Source organism: Tyto alba, unplaced genomic scaffold (genome assembly GCF_018691265.1).
Source record: "Tyto alba isolate M040663 unplaced genomic scaffold, T.alba_DEE_v4.0 Super-Scaffold_10, whole genome shotgun sequence".
NCBI lineage: Eukaryota > Metazoa > Chordata > Aves > Strigiformes > Tytonidae > Tyto > Tyto alba.
Window position 1 is genome coordinate 26,877,564 of NW_024881262.1, and position 22,261 is coordinate 26,899,824.

At 46.3% G+C, this 22,261-nt stretch overlaps 2 protein-coding genes across 14 annotated transcripts in view; both read right to left on the minus strand.

The window, feature by feature from the left end:
• The window catches only part of INPP5D (inositol polyphosphate-5-phosphatase D), a 63,789-nt gene extending 48,291 nt beyond the window's left edge, over positions 1-15,498 (minus strand). The window contains exons 1-7 of one of the 2 annotated variants that reach the window (XM_032990555.2): positions 15,419-15,498; positions 10,963-11,055; positions 10,348-10,424; positions 9,973-10,026; positions 9,205-9,419; positions 7,380-7,611; positions 2,261-2,324 (exon numbers count right to left, since the gene is read on the minus strand). In XM_032990555.2, coding sequence (XP_032846446.1) covers positions 2,261-2,324; positions 7,380-7,513 — 198 coding nt within the window. In that variant the 5' untranslated portion in view covers positions 7,514-7,611; positions 9,205-9,419; positions 9,973-10,026; ... (1 more) ...; positions 10,963-11,055; positions 15,419-15,498. The remainder of the gene's footprint in view (positions 1-2,260; positions 2,325-7,379; positions 7,612-9,204; positions 9,420-9,972; positions 10,027-10,347; positions 10,425-10,962; positions 11,056-15,418) is intronic. The other variant, XM_032990554.2, reaches the window with a different exon arrangement.
• NEU2 (neuraminidase 2) overlaps positions 12,555-22,261 on the minus strand; it is a 39,892-nt gene continuing 30,185 nt past the window's right edge. For 5 of the 12 annotated variants that reach the window (XM_032990564.2, XM_032990561.2, XM_032990563.2 and 2 more), the window contains 2 exons: positions 15,419-15,623; positions 12,555-13,668 (listed from right to left, as the gene is read on the minus strand). In XM_032990564.2, coding sequence (XP_032846455.2) covers positions 12,730-13,668; positions 15,419-15,623 — 1,144 coding nt within the window. In that variant the 3' untranslated portion in view covers positions 12,555-12,729. Of the gene's footprint in view, positions 13,669-15,418; positions 15,624-17,377; positions 17,426-19,092; positions 19,162-20,678; positions 20,722-20,759; positions 20,925-21,377; positions 21,544-22,261 lie in introns of those variants that run through there. The other 7 variants (XM_032990556.2, XM_032990560.2, XM_032990557.2 and 4 more) reach the window with 5 other exon arrangements.

Here is a 22,261-nt window from a genome sequence, read left to right on the forward strand (position 1 = left end):
GCGCCGTACCTTAGCTGGTGGGCCCTGGGAGCAGCGGGCAGCCCAGCGCTCTCTGGAGAGCTGCCCGCACACAGGCACGTTGCTCTGAGCTCAGATTTCAAACCCTCTTGTGACTTGTGGTGTCCGTGCCTTTCTAGAAAAGGCTGCAGGCCAGGCTGCACGTTCAGCACCACTCTGGGGACATGGCGGCAGCGCAGCTGGGGCACGAGGAGGGGGCCAGGGCTTGCCACGGTGCCAAGGCCCATCCAGGGCACCTAAGAGCCAACTGTGGGGTTGTGTAGCTGCCATTTCAGTTAACCTCTGGCCTTTCTTTCCTCCTTTCCCTCGGGTGAAAAGCCAACATACGATCATTTCTGTGCTTGTTTCCTAGAAGACAAAGCAGCTGCCAAACTCATACCCCAAACCCATTCAGAGTTAGGGTTCTACAAGTTCCCTTCCTCATCGTAGTGCCAGTGCAAGGAGCAAGGACGTCACTAGCAGGGCCAGGCTCCCATCCTGGCTCTGCCACGGAGCTGCTGTGGGACTTGGCTAGTTGTACCCATTCCCTGGGCCTCAGGTCTCCCCAACACACTCCCTGCCAGGGATTTTTCACTTGCAAGCTGTCTGGCACAGTAAAACGCTGATCTCAGCAGCTGCTCTAGGTACTGTAAATACCGATAAACACTGTATTACCTATCTTACCATCACACCGCATCATCACAATATGCCAAAACACATTATTTAGGACAACAAGGCTGAGATATATCAGATGGTGGGGAAAAAATGAGTATTACTACAAACAGCCTGCAGCATACTGTGTGGAGCCAGACCAGAATGACAGGTTATTCGTTCCAGCTGAGCGCTGGCCCCACACTAGCATCCTGCAGAGCCTGCACACGTTCCTCTGCACAGTGTTGCCCAGTGCTCTGGGAAGATGGATTAGCTCTGGTGACATGCCATAGTAACACATACAGACCCAGGTCAAGTCTGGCACAGTGTCCTGCTGCCAGTTCCTCCTCAGAAACAGAAGAGCTGTGGCAAGTGAGGCAGAGGTATCTCAATGGCACTGGGGAAACCAGCTGTAACTGGTGAGGCCAACTGGGACACCACGCTGATGCTGGTGGCTGGCCCTGGGAACACAGTCCTCTGGAGCACAGCACCAAGAGCCTGGAATTGGCCTTGGTGGCAACACAGCTGTGTTTGTGCAGAGCTCCATCTGAGTGAGGCTCCTAAGAACAGCCTGAGCCACCCAAAAGTGGCTCTTGAGGGAGCCATGCTGGGTGTGTGCACCCAGGACACGCAATCCACGATTCTTATCAACAACCCACAGCTGAAAGCAAGCTGCCAGCACTCAACTGTTCTCAATAACCTGATCGCTATTAGTTTCAGATATGCTGCCTCTTGGTGCAGGTCTCAAAGGAAAACTGATGCCCCTAAAGCACTTCGGGGAATACCTAAGTAACATGGTGCATGTGGGCTGTGTGAGCTGCACGTGGCATCGGAAGAAATCTGCATTTCTAGTGTGGGAAGCTAATTGTCATCTGAAATGGGAAGGAATCATGGGAAGGAATGAATGTAGACCCACTCTGAATAGCAGGGCAGACTGGGGCACATGGGTATCATGGGCATTTCACTTTACAGGGAATGCCCATGCAGCATTGGCTGTGCTAAGAGGATGGGTAGGCTTACAGCCCTCCCTGCCTCCTAGTAAACCCATGCCCCCTTCTTGGGGAAGTAAGAGACCATGCCTCCCCTTCCCCACCCTGAGCTTCATGCTCTATATTGGGAAAACAAGGGGCTGAGAAGTGGTACAGGGAGGGGAAGTAGCTCATTCAGAATCCTAAAGCAGAACAGGAATAAACAGGTATGAAACTCCTGCTCTCAGTCCTGGTCCTTTCTGGATCCTGAGACTACAATTCAATTTACATTCTCTGGGTGTAGGTAAATTGCACTGAAATTTTGGATTGAAAAGATCCACGATGTATTGATAAGAAGCTGGCTTCAGAGAAAAAGGTACTCCATGGGCTGAGGTTCTCAGTTACATAAAACATGGCACTGAATTGAAGGCATGTACGTTAAAGAGTGTGCTGATGGCCACAGCAGTGGACCAGAGACTAAAATCTCCATACCAGTGTCCTGGAGACTAGCACTGTGATGGACATGGGCCTTAGTTTAACTCCTTATATCCTTTTTTTCTTGGTGTTAGAACTACTTTGAAAAAAAGCAGTGAGTGGTCTTAGGTGCATCTCTGTGGGACCAAATAGTACACAGCATGGCTTACCTGGACAATTAGCTTATTTTCTTTGTCCGGCAGAATTCGGTAGGTATAAACGCAATTCCGGAACCTGGAACAGATGAGAGGAGATATGGTTAGAGCTTTCCAGAAAGGAATCACGCTGTGGCACCCCTCCCCATATTGGAAGATCTGGAGACACATAGATGGCTTCATGCACAAGGTTTTTAATAATTTCTCTTTATTTCTTTCCCTGGAGTCTGTGAACACAAACCTGAAGTGTTCCTGGTCACTGAGACATGTTTGCAGATGTCACTGCAGAAAGTGATACCAGCATCAGCCTCAAGTGAGTTATTCAACTCTTCTTCAGGCCAGAAAAAAAGAGAACACCAAATGGCTCTAGCTGTCAGAAGAGTGGGCGTCTCAGGAAGGAAAGGAACAGCAGAAATCCAAAAGACACTGGACCAAAATCAGCAATGAATGAGTAAATTGAAGGTCTAGTATGTGCATTGACTTGTATTGGGAAAAAAACCCAAATAATAGATTTCAGCTAAATCACAGTAAGACAGCTGATTGCTAGGCACATTTTCATGCACAAATCCTGAACAACAACCGAAATGAAAACCCATCTCACTATCCTGGTGTGGATACACACTGTACATGTGCACCTGTAGGTCAGCCTCAGCCACAACAAACATTTTGTGCCAGCTAAATTCAATGAGATTCTTATTTAAGGGGAGGTGGAGGAGTCTTTTGCCCAGTGAAGGGCCACATGAATGCACAAGAGCCCAAGGGAAGCCTGAGCAGTGCTGTAATGTGGCATGTGGGAAGCATAACCTTCAGCAGCAGCTGCTGATCTTTGTGGAGCTTGCCCAAGAAGTGTTGAATAAAAAATATATTTTAACCTTTCTCCCAAGTGAACAACAAATTGTTCAAATCTTTTAAGTCACCCGCAAAGCACTCGGTTAAAACATACAATATGGCTTTAAGCCAGCCAATGATGCCGGTTTCAACCCCTTCCCCTCAAGGGAAAAACCAGAATCCATTCTCAGAGCTTCCTTGGCTGTAACAGAAAGACTGCATTACCTGTGGAACCATCATGAAATGTGGGCTGAGGTTAGCTCCCCAGCTGGGGAGATCAGGCAGATCAATAAAACATCCTCATCTCTTTTACAATTATGTTGTGAGTTTATTCATTATAGGCCTTTCAGAATCACTCCATGCAGGGGAGAGAAAAATAGATCGCCAGGATTTTAGGCAGCCCTATACAGGGAGTCACAATGAGCAACTGGAAATGAAAAGAAATTACTTATAAATCACAGCTGAGTTTTTTCAGGGTGTTTGGAGGATTTTGTCATGTATCCACATGAACCTATATCTTTTGATGGCATTAATGCAAAGGACACAGAGGAATTAGAACTGCTCCCAGAGCTCAGTACCACTTCACTAAGCAATGTAGGACCATTTCACAGGCACCTATTCATTCACACATCTGAGGATCTGGTACAGAGCTGGAAGTCACAGACATGGTCCCCAACTTCTTTTGATTGCACAACACTGCTAATTTCACCAAGTCCAGGGCAATCGACACCAGATGAGGATATGCCCCAAGGAAGGGTATGGGTTTTGTTTTTATCTGTCAATGCAGTTCTCTTACACCATTTCCTCCTGCTGATATGCAAACAGAGCTAAGCAGAACTGCTTATGCAGCTTATGAGAGAAAATTTCTGCGTGTGGAGATTATGAAACTGATAAACAAACCAGCTCAATGGCTCTTGTGTCACAAGAGGACCCTCCTTCTTACCTTCACAGAAAGTGCCCCATCACACAGGCCTTATGAGGCAGCTGTCATAACACCTGTAAAGAGGCTTAAGCTGAGGACAGGTGAGATCAGTGGAAGAGCAAGGAAAGAACGGCTCTTGGGTGAGACGGGAGCATGGAAGAACACTTCCTAGGATCATAAGCAGGAATCCTCTTTAGCAGTCCACTAATTTAGTGCATGTGGATGGAGAAGACTGGGGCTCTTACTCCTTTTCTACCCTTAGGCTTTCCCTTCTCAGAGTCCTGACAGTCAAAGTATGTGGTCCCAATTACTGTCACATTCCAGGTCCTCCCTAAAAACTGGGTTGAGTTCAGAATTGCTCAACCACTATTCAGGCTTTGTGGAGGTTAAATATAACATCAGCCTCAGCTTAAACATGTCTTCAAGTACTTTGTCATCTCCCTGTCCTCTCAACCAACCAGAGGAGGAAGGAGGATGAGGCTTGTATTTTCTCTTTCCTCTCCTGCTGTATGTGTTTTTATGCAGAGGTGATGATGTGCATATTGGGAGCGCCTGGAAATCCTAAGCAGGACTGCCGTGCTAGGCATGGTGCTATGTGCACCATGAGAGAGGCCATCTCACCACAGGGTTGGAAATATCTCACAGGCAGTGTCCTCAGAGAGGGACCCCAAAGCTGCAGCTAGCCTTTGGGGGACATCTCTAGAGGCGTTGTTAATCCTGCAGCCATTCACATGGGAACCACCAACAGAAGATCCCCTGGAGGAATGATAGCAGCTCAGGTTCAGCACGCTGTGACCACTAATCAGGGTCTTTTTGATTTCAGGATCCAGGCAAGTTAACCTCCAGGTAAGTTAAGGAGCCTGTTTCTTGTCAATAAACTGGCAGATCAAATGATCTGGGCACAGAGAGAGGAGGAGGAAAATAGCTTTGCTTCTTGCCTTTTATGGGGCAGTGTGACCAGTAGAGCAGAGGACAGCAGTGCAGGGGGAGGAGCATTCCCTCTGCATTTGCTGACTGTTTCAGCTCTCTGCTAAATTAAATGCTGCTGCTCTAAGTTTCAGAAAAGGAGGGGACGCACTCTTAAAAGGCCCTGCAAATACACCTCCTTTACTTGTCTATACTTATACAAACCCTATTTTCTTAAAGTAGCTCTTCAAGAAAATCACTATTTCATTCTATGATATAGTAAGTGATTCTGCTGGATTTTGACTGATCTGCCCAACAAATATTAGAGCATTGTAGAATATGACACTTCTTTTTCAGAGCAAATTTCATGGCTTTTTGTTTTCCTTATCTATACACAGTTGACACTTTCTCACTTTCAACATAATTCTCTTTTTGTGAAAACCTTTTGCAGTCGGGCTCTCAATTCCCCCTCTCTCTCATTCTTTGTCTCCAGACTCCCTGTTTTTTAAACAGAAGTAACTGAACGGGCTCAAACTTCAAACACCTTCCAGTCAATAACACAGCTGAAACTGATATATCTCTGAGGAAGTTTTCAGCTTCAGCAAAGCTGCCCATTTTGTCAAGATGACATTCAGAGGGAAAAACTTATTCACCACCTTTAACCCTTTCTCTTCGCAAACTAACTGCAAACCAGCACAAGCTGAAAGCTTGTTAGGTACTTTGACAGAAGTTTGTGTGACATTTACATTGTGTAGCTACAGATACGAGACTTTAATGCCAGCCCTTCACACCACAGATCTGGCTGCTCTTGGCTGACAAGGCTGGGTGCTCCCCACTTCTTTAATCAAGCCATTCATGTTAGCCACCTCAGAATGGATTTAAGAACATAACCTTTGGCTCCCGGTTCAGAAAATCCTGGTCATGATATTGTTTCTATTTCCTGATCCCATGTCTCTCAAGTCACAAAAGGCTTTCAAAGTTGGCTGCGTAAACATTTACAATGGAAAAACTTATGCAAATGCATGTTAGTAGACATTTTTACAGCACCTTCCCTTTCTATCATCCCCACCATCACTTTGTAAAAATATTTTGTGTCCATACTGATTACAAGGCAAATCAAAGGGGTCACACTAAAAACACCCAATGGAAGCAACAGCCTATTCTAGTAAAAAGTTCCCTGACTTGCAACTTGGGCCCTCAGCCCGTGCTACATGATTGCCCGTCCTTCTTCCTGCTTGTCCTGGCTATTCCTCTGCAGCCACCCTTCTTTCTTTGCTCCCCAGAAAGACAAACCTCTTCCCATGTTATTACAAACACCTTAATCGGCAGGCAGAGAGACTTTCCACACTTCGTGAACCTCCATTACCCAACCATTGATCTCTGACAGTCCAACACCTACGCTTACAGGGCAGTTACCTAGCCCCACGCTTTTCTGCAGATGAATCCTCTGCAACAGGCTGTGCTGTCACCAGAAGTCTGACCTCAGAGACAAGCAGTTAGACCAGAGTTATAAACAGCAGCACCACCTTTGCCACTGCAAGAAATACACGTTCAGAAAGAAACTACACTGAGAAACCTGCTTGTAATTGAATGTGGGGTAAGGATGAAATAAGTTTTATTAATATGCTACACAGTGGCAGCAAAGAGGATCCGACAGGCAAAACAGGGTCCCACAGAGGGTCTCTTGATCTCTCCTAAGCAGGGAGCAACTCTCTTATCTCTCTGTAATGCAAAGTCACATGCTTCAGACTTTACCTACTGACTTCAATCTCCTCCTGCCCCTGCACTGCTGCCTCCAGGAATAACACCTGCCCCTCGCAAAGCCAGGGCAGGAGGCCTTGCTCTCTGGTTCCCAGCCCCAACCCAGAACGGAGGGGGTCAGGGCTGCCAGCACTTCTTCTCCTCTCCCTATTTCCGACATGAAATATTTACCTCGTGAGTCGCATTAATGATGCAGGTAGAATCATCGCTGTGCCGGCTGTATCATGTACAGCTCCAGGAACTATATCAAGCTTTTTGCTGAATGGGACACAGCACTGTACAAGCAGGTGGGTCAAACACACACTGAACCAGAGCAAGAAAAGTGCCTGGGAGGGTACCAAGCTCAGTACTTGAGTTGTTAAATGTAAATACCTGACCCAAGCTGTTAACAGGCTCAAAGAGGACAAGAGGTTATTTTCTCTCAGAGCACAGCCACAGTATATTCGATTATTCTCTCATTTTGAATCAGGGGCAAGAGTAGCGTGAGCACTACAGCAGTAAAGGAACATGGGTTTGTTCAGCCTGGCCCTGCTCCCAACCCTTCCCCATCCAGTGGCCCAGTCAGGTGAAACCAGCCGTGCTCTGATGTGGGCTGCACCTTCCCAGCGGGGACAGTGGCTGCTTGCCTCTGTGCTGGAGAGGGTGCAGGGGGTAACACCCTGCACAAGCGGGGACAAAAGCGTCCGCGTGAAGCGCGAGGTTGAAAGCTGTACTTACAGCACGCAGAGTGCGTATGCCGAAGCAATTGACTCACTGGCCCGCACAAGGAAGCTGCCATCCTTGCCTACTTTGGAGAGCAGGTCTTCGGCTCTGGAGCGAGTGATGTTGCCGTGGTACCAGCACTGATCCATCGCTGGAGCTGGAGGAAACCTGAATGCCAATACAGGAGCTGCCAGAGCTGCCTGTGTGTCTGTGTGTAACGATCAGGCAGCTTCAGCTCACCAGCTTCCTGTTTCAATAGTACAGAGAGGGAAAGGAAACTCAGCCGCGGACAACTTCCTCAACTCAAACAGCTCAGAGAGTGAGCGTGACATGTTCCTGCAGCCCCTGCTCTCCCTCTTCATGCTGCAGCTGAAGTGACTAGCAAGTCCCTGTTCCCTGCCTTTCCATCCCCTTTCATGTCCTAATACTCTGTATCAAAAAGTCCCAGCTGGGGATCTCTTCTGCTCCCCTGATGATTCAGTGCCCCCAGCTTTGGTGGCCTGACATCCCATTTACAATCTCTTGCCAGACCGTTTGAGTTTCCATCTTTGTCCTGTCTGTCCTACCCACTACAGGTCTCCCTGGGGAATAAATCAATCTCAGACTGATCAGAAACACACTGTGCATTAGGCTACTTAGCACTGACTGCCCCATTCCCGCCTTTCTGGTCCTCGCATCTAGCTAGGTGTGAGGAGGCAACTTCATGGATCTGGAAAAAACATTACCCCTGTATGTTCCCATGCACAGAAGCAGACTCAGAGGCTGATTTGCTCTGGGGATTTGTGACCAAAGCTCCCTGTCAGCAACTGTGAGCTGGATTCAGAGATCTTTCCTACTCTAAATCCCCAAAGGTGGGATGGAGCAGAGCTACGTGCGTCAGAGAGGGAAGAACTGGAGTTTTCAGTTCCCTTTTCTTTCTCTGTGCATCTGTGTGTGCTGCATGGCATGCTCAGTGCTGCATCTCCAAGGTAGAGCAACGAGGGGCACGTTTGCAGCAAGCAAGGTTATTGCTACAGGAGTACTGCAAATTTGGTTGCCTATCCTGTACCTTCAACCAGTCTGCCTTTGAAGGCGGCACTTCAACACACCCACGTTTGAGCAATATTTAAAAGCAGCAGCTGAGCTGGGACTCTGCTTGGGACTCAGGAGTACAGAGGGAGAGTCCCCAGGAAAGGCACAGATGCTGATAGTGCCATGCAACCCTCACCTCCCAGAGCCAGAAGTGCTGGAATCAGTACCAGGATCACGTGCGCGGTGCTGCCCCTGTACACAGCATAGACAGCAAGGCAGGAGAAAGCAGAGCCTATCACCGAACTGGGAGAGACTAAAATTTGTGGGCATGGAGAGGGTGAACCAGTACAGCCCAGCATTCGTTCCTGCCAGCCTTCCTGGTTCCTTTCAGTTACCCAGATATCTGCCCTGAAGTGTCCAGCTTAATCTCTGCCATTGAGATTAAACTGTGGGCACCAGCAATTCAAAATTGTGCGGCCAGCACAGGACCCTGCTAAATGGACAGAACTGCAATGTGCAGGGCTTCCTGTCCATGCTGAGCAAGCACTGTCTACAGACCAAAATTAGCTCAGCTGGACCTGCCCTTCAGCTTCACCCAGATCCACACAGGGCTTTAGGAGCCAACCTCCCATGGATTCAGGTGCCTAAATGGAGTCAGATGCTGAATGCCATGAAGTGGCTCTGTGTGGACAGTAGCTGTAACCTCTTGTGAGCTACAGAATGGTTACAAACCCTATTCTTCCCACTACGAAGACTGTCTGCATATGGCAATGGGACTGTGTGGCTCCTTTGACAGTCCTGCCTGGCCATAGTGTGCTGCTAGCCTCACTTGTACCAGCTCCTTGGGATTTCTGATACTTACAGTAGCTTCTCTGGAGCACAGCTGCAGCAGGAAGCAGAACAGCTCTGCATGTCAAACCACTGCCTGACCTCACAGTGCTCTCCATGCAACGGACACACATGTGGATGCAGAGTGGACAGGGCGGCGGCTCACCACGAGTTTTGCTGGAATGCAACTGTGTTTGGAGTGCTTCTCCTGACCTACTGCAAGTTAACACAAGACAACAGAGAGGTACAAGTCCTGGTTAGATATCTGAGTATGATTAGCTCTATACTTAACTCCTATCCAACCCACCACCAACTTCAGAATGTAGCAAGCTGCTTCTATTTCCTTCAAATGTGTAAATCCCCTGTCCAGCCACACACAACTCCTTGGAGACATAAACAAGGGGGATGGGATCCAAACACGCATGATGATTATGCCAATAAGACGTGCAGGCCAGTTTCTGTGAGTATTTCTTGGTCCTAAACGAAAGCACAGTACAGCTCCAGCTGCTCAAAAGGTGAATCCCAATTCCCTAACACAAACAGCTCTGCGATTCCCAGTGGTTCATTCGCAACACTGCCTGAAGAGGAAATGGCGTCTGTTTTACTTCTCATGGCGCTGGCACGTGCATTCTGCAGCGCTGGAGAAGGACCGATCCCTGCGTGGTCAGCACACAAGTGTGTGTGCATCCTGAAGTACCTGATCCCCAAAGGACAGCTGTAACTTCTGTCCCACACAGAGACAAGAGGCAGTTTTGCCAGAGATACTTACACCATCCATTTTCTTTCCTTTCCTGCCTGTGTCAGAGAAAACTAGTGAGTAGACCTGAGGAAGAAGAGATTAGAGAAGTTATCCAGAGGGGAGCTAGAATGTTTGCCATAGAGGGGGAGTGCAGTGATCTGCCTGCATCAGTTACACGCGAGGTGATACTACAAATGTAGCTGGCACAGCCCGAAGGTTTCCACAAGGAATAGGATGTGCTTCCAGTAGTCTACACTGTCATCCCACAGTTAGGACAAAGCACCGTGTCAGAGCTATCCTTGTAAAACAAAAGAATAATGGGTACATCCATCAGACAAATCTAACCCAGACTCAAGAGAAGCTTTTAGATAACTGCAGCAGCAGCAGTATTTCATTTAAACTTACTTGAGAGAATGAGGCCACAGACAAAGAACTGGGACACATTTTGATGTTGGATAATCAAAAATTGCAGCCCTGGCAGCCTATGGACAAAGCAAACATTATTTTTCCCCACATTAGGGTATTATTCCAAGCTGTCTCTCAGACATTATAATAAACACTTTATCTAAACCGGGTTTACTACAGATGACCAGGTAGTATTATACCAGCTGGCTGTGAACTCACCAGCCTGCCCAGAACCAGTGGATAACTACTGTCTGTAGCATCAGCTGAGATGCACAGTGGTCACCCAAACCCCCCCACATATATCCAGCCTGTGCACTGCATTAGTGCAGGCACTGTCAGGCTTGGTCAGATGAAAAGTTCTCAAATATGCATTTTCATGTTATGAAACAAAAGTGTTTCACAGTATGCCGGACGAGGGAGTTTAAGTCTATAGGAGAGCAGTTAGCTTTGTTGAAGTCTAAATATAACATTCCCTCATTAGGCATCAGTAACAGGCTACTGGCCACAAACGTGTATTTAGACTCTGGCCTACATCTAAAGAGCACATGAGTAATACCTACAAAGTACTGGTTAGGTGAGCCATCCAGTGCTACTCCAGCCCAGCGTGTTACTGACCTGCTGCTTGGGAAAGGCTTGGCAAATTACAGGTGTGTATGCGAAGGCCATGAGATCTCTTCACTCCCTCGGTGCCTGCAGCCTCCAGGTGCCCTGAAACAAACCTTGATAGTGAGAGAAACCAGGGCTCCTTCTCCCACCACCCCTGAAAGCTATCAGCAATTAAAGGGAAGGGTGTGGACACTAAACAGAGACTCACAGACCTGGAAAGTGACAGTGCAAAGGGTCCTATGAGACCTGGTAGTGCTCCCCAAAGGGGATGCGTTCTGAGAGTGCTCTGGGAAGCGGGTATTTTTGTTCACCAATAGAACAAACATACATATTTTTCTTGGAGATGTTCCACACATGCACACACACGGAATACAGCACACAGCAAACAATCACAGACTGGTTCATAAAGCAGAATTTTGTCCAGAGGCATGGGTGAAGCTTTTCTAGCTCCATCTGCTCTGGTGTGTCTCCTTGGTACCCATTCACTTCTGGTCACTCCCCTTGTCTACTCACTGCATAAGGCCTCCTTTCAAATCACACCATAGCCTCAGAGTAGTCTCTCACCAAAACTGGGGCTGTTTACTTCAGAAACCTGCTGAAAATCTGTCCAGATTAGAAAGCCTTCCAGTTTGAGCACTCATGCTGCTCTGGGCTTTGTCAAGTCCTCTTCCTCTGACACCTGTGCCTTTCCAATTTGCTGGATTATTTGTTCGACACACTACCTTACATGCCAATAATACTCTGTAATAACAGCAGCCACACTTGCAAGACACTGGGTTGTCAGCGATAAGAGCAGTTGCTGCGCGGATCATAGTTCAGCACTTGCCTTGGGAAGACCAGCGAGTATTTCCCCTCCCCACGATAAATTGGGAGCTCCCTCTGCAGACCTGTCCTGATCCTGCAGTTTCGATACAGGCAAAATGCCATTTCTCTCACTTGCCCTGTCCCCAGACATAGGGGGGTCCTGGTGTCCTGCATGGGTTCTACTGTCACTGCCCAGGGAGAGGCTGGAGCACAGGAGGCTGTGGTTTTCTTACACATGACAAACTGCAGCTTCTCAGTGCAGCGTAAGCAAAAGGGCAAATAAGCAAGAACAGCATGGGAAGTAAGAAGAAGGTTAAGCTAGCCAGAAGTCCCTGGAGGGCCTGGCAACTCAGCAAGGGAACCTCAAATCCACTGCAGAAGTGGGAAAGGAATATCCCGTGAGTAATGCCTCTAATGGCCTTGCTGAAATGAGAAGACAGCAAGCCCCAAAAGCTAGAGTTGCCAGTCAGTGCTACACTGACTGCAAGCAGCAGTGCACATAACCAGAGCCAAAGCAGTTTTCTGAAGCAGGTAACTGCAGATGTAGGGCAGTAAGCCCAGTGTCCTCCCTAGCACTTTCTCTACAACTTACTAAGTACAGCGCAGCATAAAATTGCTGCCTTCTGTTCCCACACAGTCCCTACACTGCCAGCATGCACACCCCTAACCAAGTCTATCGGAGGCCTCGAGGTGAAGAGGCCCTATGCAGAGGTGATGCTTGTTCTGAGCATGTGATGGCAACCAAAGGGAAAGGCGAGAAGGGAGAACAGGCAACAGAAAACAAAGCCAAACACGTGTTCAAGTTTTAGTATGTTTAATAGACTTCATAATCTACAGACGCCACAAGCCAACGCCAAACTAAAGGTGCAGGACAAGTACAAAAAAATCTTTGCTGAAAGATGAGACGTGACAGTGGGAAGAAGTATCAGCAAAGGTGGTTTTCAGAGGGATGCTGATGCAAAGGCTCGAGGCTCAGCACTCTGATGGAAAGGCTTGCTTCAAAGTAAACATTACAAAGATCATCTCTTCACATTGTTGGTGGGTCCCATATTCAAAGAGGCAGGAGAACAAGGGTGAGCCATCTGGCCCTACCCCCATGTACTGCAGATCTGAATAAGCACACAGGCCCTTGAAGAGGATGCTTGGTTTTGTCCAGTGTGCTGGATTTAAAGGGCTTTTGTTGAGGTAAATTCCTAAATCTCTTCGACCCTTTGGGTCTGTAGGATGTGCGTAGAGCAACCAACTATCTTGGCATCTGACATCAGGGGGAGGTGGGAAGGCAGTAACACTTCCGTGACATCCAGAGGGAGGTTCTACTAGCATTTCGACCCGTTGGCTCCCCTCAAAGTCCACCCCATGGTTGTAGCTGACCGCCTGGATTCTGGCTCCCCTGCTGCTCCTTGCATTGCAGTAGAGGACCTTCCTGCCACAGCTGTGCACCTCTGCTACCTGGCACTCCACCGCGCTCTCCTCCCCCACGAAGTTCCCCATCTCCCATGTTCTCCCGTGGTCAGAGCTGATGAAGCAGAAGGCATGAGGGGTGGGGTGTTGCTTAGGGTCCAAGATCCGATAGGCATAGGCAGGAATCACAAGACTCCGGGCCTTGTTGAGCAACTGCAATCCATGGCCTGGCCCCACTGCAAAAGTGGCCCAGTTCTTGTACTCAGTGCTAATGGTACCATCGGTGACGTCCTGGGCAGTGCTCCAGGTGCGTCCTTGGTCCATGCTAGTGACATAGCAGAGACGTACCAGGTTGATCTTTGTCCTGAGCTGATGCTGCTCAGAGATCTTTCCTGGGACAGCTATGAAGAACAGGATCAGTTTCCCTGAGACCTCATCATAAACGGGACAGGGGTTCATAGATCGGTGGTCTTTCAGCTGCGCACTGACAATGGTCTCCATGTTATTCCACTGCCAGGGCCCGTGTGAAGGGAGACAAGAACGAAACACACCATTACAAATAGATCCACGTTACAGTGTGAAGGTGCCTGGATAAAAGTTACAGAAGAGCATGAGAAGAACAGAAGAGAAGCAAGTTAGTGGATAGAGCAAGAAATGGGAAGACAGTATACTGGCATCACCAAACATAAGTGAAAATTATTTGGATGACACATGCAGTTCACCAAACAGGTGGCGAACAGGGTCATGCCCTTTTCAATTACTACTCATTGAGGAGCTGATAGCTCTGTATCTCAATGCAGCTAGTGTCTGTTGATACTACTTAAAAAACTACAGTAGCTGAATTTTCAGAAATTCTCACAAATAAGTATATATATATATATGACACACAGACATGCCCAGTGGTCAAAGTGTGCTGGTACAGACACTGTGCTGTATCAGTGTTTCTTAGGAAATCGGCTAGATAGCCGAGCCCTTTCCAAGTGTCCTGGATGCTGACAAATTCCTTTCCATTCAGACTCCTATTCCTCCATTTTGATCCACGTGTGAGTGGGGCACCCCAGCCTACATTGAGGCACCTTGCTAGAGCTGCTTGCAGGGCTTTACAGACTCTGGGGTGTAAATTTGGACCATGAGTTGTCCGACACAGAAAATAGGTCGCAGAGCAGGTATAACTACCCCCCAAGCCCTGTCTTTCTTTAAATGAATAGCACGTAACACAATCACATTCCTAACACTAACATTGCAATTAGAAAATTATTCCTACATAGTGTTATTGGCTCGGTAAAAGAAGCAGTATTTTCCAGTAAGATTATACTAATTAGCTTTTCTACACCGACTTGCTGATTACCCTTTTTGGTAATGTCTTATCTTTGTCTATTCAACCAGTGTTAACTTTTTTGGAATATTTAATATTTCCATTTTAAGAAGCTCTAGCATGTGAACACAAATGACTAAGTTTATGACCAGCTAAGCCCTACTTAACTGAATTACAGGGGGTTGCACAAGATGTTACCTGAATGGTATGACACTGCAGGTGTGCTCAGAGGCTGCTTCTGCTAGGCAGACTCCAGCTCTTAAGAGTCTATAATCTAAGACAACCAGTCACCAATGAAGAATTGGAATAGAAAGATATAATGACTTTCCCCCCCCCGCCCCAGACATTAATGCATTTGCAAATGTAAAAAATTATTATAAATAGAGTATCCACCACCCCCAGTCACCCAGCAAGATAACTGTTAATAATAACTGGTAGATTAATAAGGTAGCCAATTCAGTGGCACAGACAAACCAGACAACACTCTTTTGCGTGGGGAGACTAGCTGTTCTCAATTGTTTTTTCAACCAGAAATTAGTCCTAAGAAGAGGAATTTAAAAAAAAAAAAGTCACTGATTGCTAATTCACTCCTCCCTGACCCTGTGGCACTCCGCATTTCTGCCTCTCCTCCACATCTTTGCTGTCACAACAGGACTTTTGTTCCATCTCCCTATCTGCTTCCCCAGCTCCGCAATGATGGGTCAAAGCCAGCCCCAGGGAATCTGCTGCACCTGCCCACTTTAGTCCCCCCAACAGCTGCCCAGTCATGGGGCTGAATCCCAGCAGTTATGACACATGTATTAATTATAAGCAGATTTGTATCCTTTAACTGAGGAAAAAGGAGGAGCTACCCCCACAGTGAGAGGGCAAACAGATTCAACTCATTTGAGGACCGGGGAGCAGTACAGGTGGGCAGTCTCCCCAGTTTCCTCCCCACACTGGTACCTGAACATGGTGCGTGGTTGGGTCGTACACGCCTCTGCGCATCGCTATTAGCTTGGCGTGTTCGTCCACCACGTCCTCTCGTTCCTCAGCAAATGCCAGGATGATGCTGAAACGCGGCAGGTAGAGCAGGGCTGGAATTCGATAGCTCCAGGTACTGTTCTGGAACAACGTCTCTTGCTTCAAGACAGGAAACGAAGCCATGGTGCTAGGGGGAAGAAGACAAAATGCATTGCACCCTTAGACCTGCAAAATGTGATGGGGCAGACTCCACTGCTTTTTGCCCTCCCTGCTCAGTGGAACCTGTCCTGCATTGAAACATAATTTCTGCTACTTTCAGCTTTGCCTTTTTCTTCTGCTTTTCCAAAGAGAGCCCACATGTTGCATACTAGCTGGAAACCCAGACCAGACTCACCCCAGGAACAGCCTGGTTGATCTCACTGGAGTGACGTAAGGCAAGAACACTAAACACAGTCAATGAAGAAGCTGTCTGTAGTTTGTTTTTTCTTTTTAATTAAATTCACAGGCTGGGGTTTTTATGGGTTTGCTCTGTAATTCAGAAGATCGTTGATAATCAAACATTATGGTATTTTACCTCAGAAGACCATTATTGTTTTTGTTGATGGCACTTCCAAAACCCAGAACAGAACTTCTGCTTTGCCAAATAGGAGCTTAAAATCCCATATAAACAACACACTGAGGCAATCCTCAACCCCAGCTGTGCCCCTATTTGAGGATGGTAAGCACTGAGCATGAAAACAGAAAGAAAGAGAACATCTCTCCCCTCATAAGATTAAAGAGAAGTCTGAATGGTGTCCCACTGCATTAGGTGGGACTTCTGGCCTGGCAAAAATCTTGTTATCTGTACAGTGACTTAAAAGCAACATTAGGAAGACAAACATGAGGGGGCATTTAGGGGAGGGAAGCTGCCTCTGTGTAACCTGTCTGTGCTATGCCCCTACAAAGTCTCTGTTCCTCTCCTCAGACCCACTCAGCCCCGTGTCCTCTCGCACCAAGCCTCTCCTGTGAACTCATTTACACTGGTTAGGAGAATTCTGTCTGAGCAGAGGGTGTTGGGGGGGAAGAAAGAAAGAAAAAAGGATCTCTGACATGATGCATTAGAAACTGAAGGCCTGAATATCCTCTGAGGGGGGAGGAAAAAAAAATTAAAAAGTAAAAATCAAGCCTTAGATCTCTGACGCACTGAGTGGGTAGGATGGCAGGGAGAAGATGACAATACACTATGAGTAAGAAATTCAAATGCCTCCTACCTCAGCTGAAGCAAGACTTGCTGCGCTCTTCGTTGAGGATTCTCCTATTTACCTAAATCCTGGAATGCACCAGAGCGGCTATGGGTCATGTATCAGCCCCTTATGTTTTTGAAGGCTGTCTTGATAATTCAGGACCAGATGGAGGCAAACTGAAGATTGCTTATGCAGCTGCAGAGTGCATGCACGTACATGGAGAATAGTTTCCACTCTTCCATATTTATTTAAACAGCACTGATTACCGAGTTAGGACAGCACAGATAAGCTAAATTCATCCTCCCTGGACAGGACCATCACATTATGCTCTATTGAGATCCATAGCTAGGTAGCGAGTATTCAAATATTCCTTGCTTCCACCTTCCAGATGCTATAAATATCAGTGAGATTTTTGAACTCACAGCATTGACCAAAAGGGTCTGAACTGCACTGTTCCAGCTAAAGCCAGTGGTACAGACCCCAGCAAGCCACAGCCCCATTGCCAATCAGATGCAAAGCCACTAGAGACAGAAGTCTATCTCTAAAGGGTAGCTGCTCACTCCTCACTGTCACTGACAATATGACAGTCTGAGAAAAGGCAACAGCACCACTACTATACAGAAATGTTACCAGAATTTGATCACAGCTATTTGTGCAGAGACATGAAGAAAACAGGAAGACCTTCCTAGAACAAATAACTGTACTGTTCACTACTTACCAGCATGGATCTGGCTATTTATATAGACCACAGTCGTGGCTATATTCTCATGGCTCCTGAAACAGCTCACTAGAGTGCTTCCAGACTATTTAAAGGGAGATTATTTAAAGGGAGATTAGTCAGCCTGTCTAGTGCAGCACAGGATCCCTAGCATTCCTGCTCATGATGCCACTCTGATACTGCAATCCTGCTTCAGGGCAGGGCAAGAAGGAGGGGAAAAAAGGAAAAAAGGAGGGAGAGAGAGAAGGCGGGGAGAGAGGGAGGCCCCACAAAGCCCCTAATGCAAAGCCGAGAGACCAGCACCACGGGAGGCCGTGCTGCAGCATACTGTACCCAAGTCCCTCCTGAACGAGCCTGTGATCTGCAGACATCTCTCCCCATGCTCTTAGCCCCTCCAAGGGATGCTCAGTGTGAGTGTCACAACACCTCTTTTCCTTTTATTGCCACATGGGGATTGAGGGAAGGTGGGATGTGATAAGGCTGGGAATAGCTGCCATAGAAACAAGCCTGATGTTCCTGGACACAGCACCTGCAATTACAATCGAGGAAAATACTAGAACCAAGCAGCTCTTCCACCTATTCAGAGACTGAGCAGGGATGTGTGCGAGTGTGTGTGTATACACTTACACGCACATTTGTATATATACTCCCTACACACAGGGTGGGTATTATGTCTGTATGCATATATATACACATACATACTATGTATCCATCTGCAAAAAAAACTCTATCCTTTTTAAAACATACTTAAAGTCAGTATTCAGCTGCTTCTACCTTCTCCTTTATGAATCCTCAAGCAGAGATTGAGTCACAACAGTGAGTTTCACACAGAATTGAAAATTCAGAATCTTTAAATAAGCTTAAAGTTCTTAATATATGAAAAAAAAAAAAAAAACAAAAACAAAACAAAACAAACCACCAAAAACCAGTGCTGCTTTAGTTACTTCTCCAGCCAACTGAAAGGAATTGATTTTTCTCTTGACCTCTACCAATTTTCAAATGCAAAAACACTAGCTACACCCTCCTGGATAACAGAGAAGTAAAGCTAGCAAATCGTTGACAAGATAGCAAATCATCAACAGGAAAGACACATGAAGAGTGTTCAAAAGCTTATATTCTAGCACTGCAGGAATTCAAATCATACATGCCAGCCCCTCTGAGATTAAATTGCCAAGGCATGCATACATGCATCCATGATGCTACTTTGTTCCCAAACCCTACTGAAATAGCACTGGCTGGCCTGCAAGGAAGAAGATAGCAGTGTTGCAGCCAGCAAAGGACATTGGCAAGACAAAGTTAGTAGACCATGGCAATATCTTTTGAAAGACCAAGAGCTATAACTGGAAAAAAGGAAAACTTCTGGGAACACAAAGGCCTGAAGCACAAGCAGGAGACTGGAGAGCTACACACAAACTGACAGCAATTGCTCAGACCTGTATCAATTCAGTCAGCTTGGAGAGAAAAGGTAGCTGTAGTTTTATAAGGCAAAAGGGTGAGAAAATGGAAGTGGAGTTGAGATGGCAATTTTTTCCTAGGAGAAGAAGTGGTAGCTGGTAACATCTTTCCAGATGACAGAGATGCTAGTGAGAGGGGAAATTTATCATGTAGCCATTAAGCCAGTATTCCCTTTTGCGTTTTGGTATTTACTGGAGTTTTTAATTTATTTTCCAGGCTTATCCTTGAGGAGTGTCCTGTTCAGGGAGACTGACATTTACCTGCAATTCCCTTCCAAGGCACCAGGGAAGCTGCTGCACTGAGATCCAGTACCTCACCTCCAGACAGAACTGGGCAGACAGGGAGAAAGATGGGCACAGAGAAAACACGTAAGAGAAAGGGGGAGTTAAACTGGAGGAAACCATTACTCATAGTTTTCAAGTTACACAGCTGTAATGATTTCCAAAGCAGAGACTGTTTCCAGCACACCAGAAGAGTCAAAAGAAATAACAGTTGTCAACAAATGAATATACGATGGATCTGATGTCTGGAAGGAGCCCAACTGGCAGTAAGGGATAGGTGCTGGTAGATATCAGAGAGTGTACTTGTTCCTTCCACTTCTGTCCCTCAAGGTAGCTCACTTAGACTTGTCTATAGAACAGGATAAGCCCTTGCATGTTTATTTGCTTTAATTATCTCCAAGAAAAGTGACTAAAAGGGATAACATTTCCACTGGCCTCAGCTTCTGTAAAAACCTGTCCTTAACATGTTCCGATCCAAGCTGAAATGACAGTATGTCTTTAAAAACAAACCAGAAGAAATAAGGTAGTATGATGAACTCTATCCCTTGGTCCCCATCAGAATGCTCTGCAGGAGGCAGCTTGTTCTTGAAGGAATTCAGATAGATCACAAACAAAAAAACTAATTCAGGGAGGTTTGGGGGGAAAAACACAAACAAAAAACCCTGGGGGAGTCATGTGGAAAACCCAACGAAAATTCTGCTTTTCAAGGCAGAACAAGAATCCAGGTCCAGTCATTCTCTACTCAACATCAGACCTGCACTTAAACTGTTTTGCAAACTTATAAAAGTCAACCAAGTGCTATGCTGAAATACAGTTCTTGTTTCTCTTAAAGAAAATAAGACATTTCTATTGGGATAGTGCATAGAGGGGGGGCCAGGAGTAGCCACGTTCCAGTTGCATAGGGCTAAGAAACAGGAGACCCAGTTTACTTTTAGAACACTTGCTAAACAGCATAGTCCTGTGTGCAAGTCTTTTCTCCTAGCTAAACAGCGTGACTCTGCCTATTTCTGCCAAAGCTCAGCATCAGAGTGCTCCCTCCCCAGCCTTCTTATGCCCCTAGAACAGATCCTACACTAAATCTAGGCATCTAGGCACTTCTTAACAAGCCAGACAGCACACATATATTTAATCCAATAAATCACCCTCAACATAAAGTCAGAGAGTTATCAGCGAGACCTGTCAACCAATAAACTTTAAATAAATTAAAACATTCAGAATTCAAAACTGAAAAAGCACAAAACTGGAATTACTTTAATCCAGCAGCCAACTGGATTAAACTTTTTAACCACGCTAGAAACAGAAAGTTTTTCTTGTGGTAAAAACTTCATACCACACTTACAAGGGGATTTTCAGCCTCCCCAGTACATGCTTTCCTAAACAATCCATCAAGTTCTGCTTTTAAAATGTTGTGGCTCAGGCTGGCTGTAGCTCCTGTGCTTTAACGAGCAGGTTTTCTTAGCACTGGAGAGGAATTATATGAAGCAGCAGTATTTTTCTTAGCATATGCTTGGTGGAGGAATACACAAACTGCACTCCTACTTGAACCTACAAAATGTTGTATTTACCTTTTTAGTTCCTAGTAATGTCCACTGTTATGAAAAAGGTTTTCTAAAAAAAAAAAAAAAAAAAATAATAAAATTAAATACCTCTTTCACTCTGTGTCTCCTGGCAGTCACGTCAAAGGTAAAAAAAAAAAAAAAAAAAAAAAACAAACCCAAAAAAAAGAACAAACAACAAACCAAAAAGCACTGCTATTGGATTAGATAAAAGGGAGGCTCACCACACTCTGACCAACTAGTCTCCAATCTGAAAAATTATTTATATTGGCAGCAATGTCACCTGTCTCAGATCCCCAAGAAAAGCTAACAGCTGGCATGTATACACAAGCTGACATTTAAATAGCAAGGCTGTTTTGCATATAAGGGGAGGTTCCATGTGAGCTGGACAAGCACTAGGGAAGGATTTTTAAATTATCATACTAATTAAACAGCATATTTCTACTTGCATGGATTGACAGCACTGTGCAACAGCTATTGTTTCTAATGGTTATACAGTTCAGCATGCTGCCTCATTTCTTGGTCCTCTTGTTCCCTTCTGCTGAGGAGGGGAAAGTTCCTCTGGTCCAGCATGCAGACTCCCCGTGGCTCCTCTCAGAGTGCCCCTGAGCTCTGGGAAAGTTTGCCAAAAGAACCCAGAAACTGCTTATAACCAGCAAGTGATGATGCCGTGACAAGCTGACATATTCCTCTGCTGGCTCCACACACCTCCCATCCATCAAGCGTGGTGCTTCTGACTGAAGAAATGGGTTAACACAGGAGTCCCCAGGCAGCGGTGCAGGAACGACGTGCTGGTGCATGCAGATACAGCTCCCAGCAGCCTCTGTCAAGGTGTTACCAGCGCCAAACTACCCCAGCAGCTTCAGTTCATGAGCTAATAGGGAGAATCAAGCAGAAAAACAGGAGAGAATCAGTCCAGGGTCCCACCTGAGGAAGAGGATGGCACCACCCCTTCTCCCAGCTGTGCCCTGTCTGGCTTAGAGGCAGCACCTGCAAGCTGCTGGCAGCACCCAAGCAAATGATTTCATGACTACCTTGTGCTACTGAGGTAATGTCATGCTGCTGCTGTCAGAGATGACCTTTCCTATCCCATTCCTTGCTATTTCTCTTGCTTTCCCATCTTCTCTACTCTATTTCCGTCGCTGCCATTAATTCTTCTTGTCTTTGAAGTGATCCAAAAAAATAAAAATAACAATCCTGCAAACATATCTTGCTAGTAACAAAAAAGGAGGACGAAAAGTCTCCTCATTCCATGGCAGTTGTGTCTGATCTGTGCAAGCCCAATAAGGAGTTGCACAGGTGTGGGTTTACAACCCATCAACCAACCAACCGAATTAATTGTAATGCTTCTGTATTACTATCTTTTCTCTCTCTTGAGCAACACTGCATCCTTCCTTGTGCCAGCACTGATGCTCATGTTACCTTGGCAAACCATCAGAGGATGTCAGTCTAGCAGAAAACTAATCCAGAAAAAAAAACAAACCAAAACAAAACAGTTTTCTGCTAGGTCATTGTCCTGGACTGCAAGAGTCAAACAAGCAGCAGAATCTGCTGTAGGAGAGGGAGTTGGAGCATGAAGCTATTGACAGGAG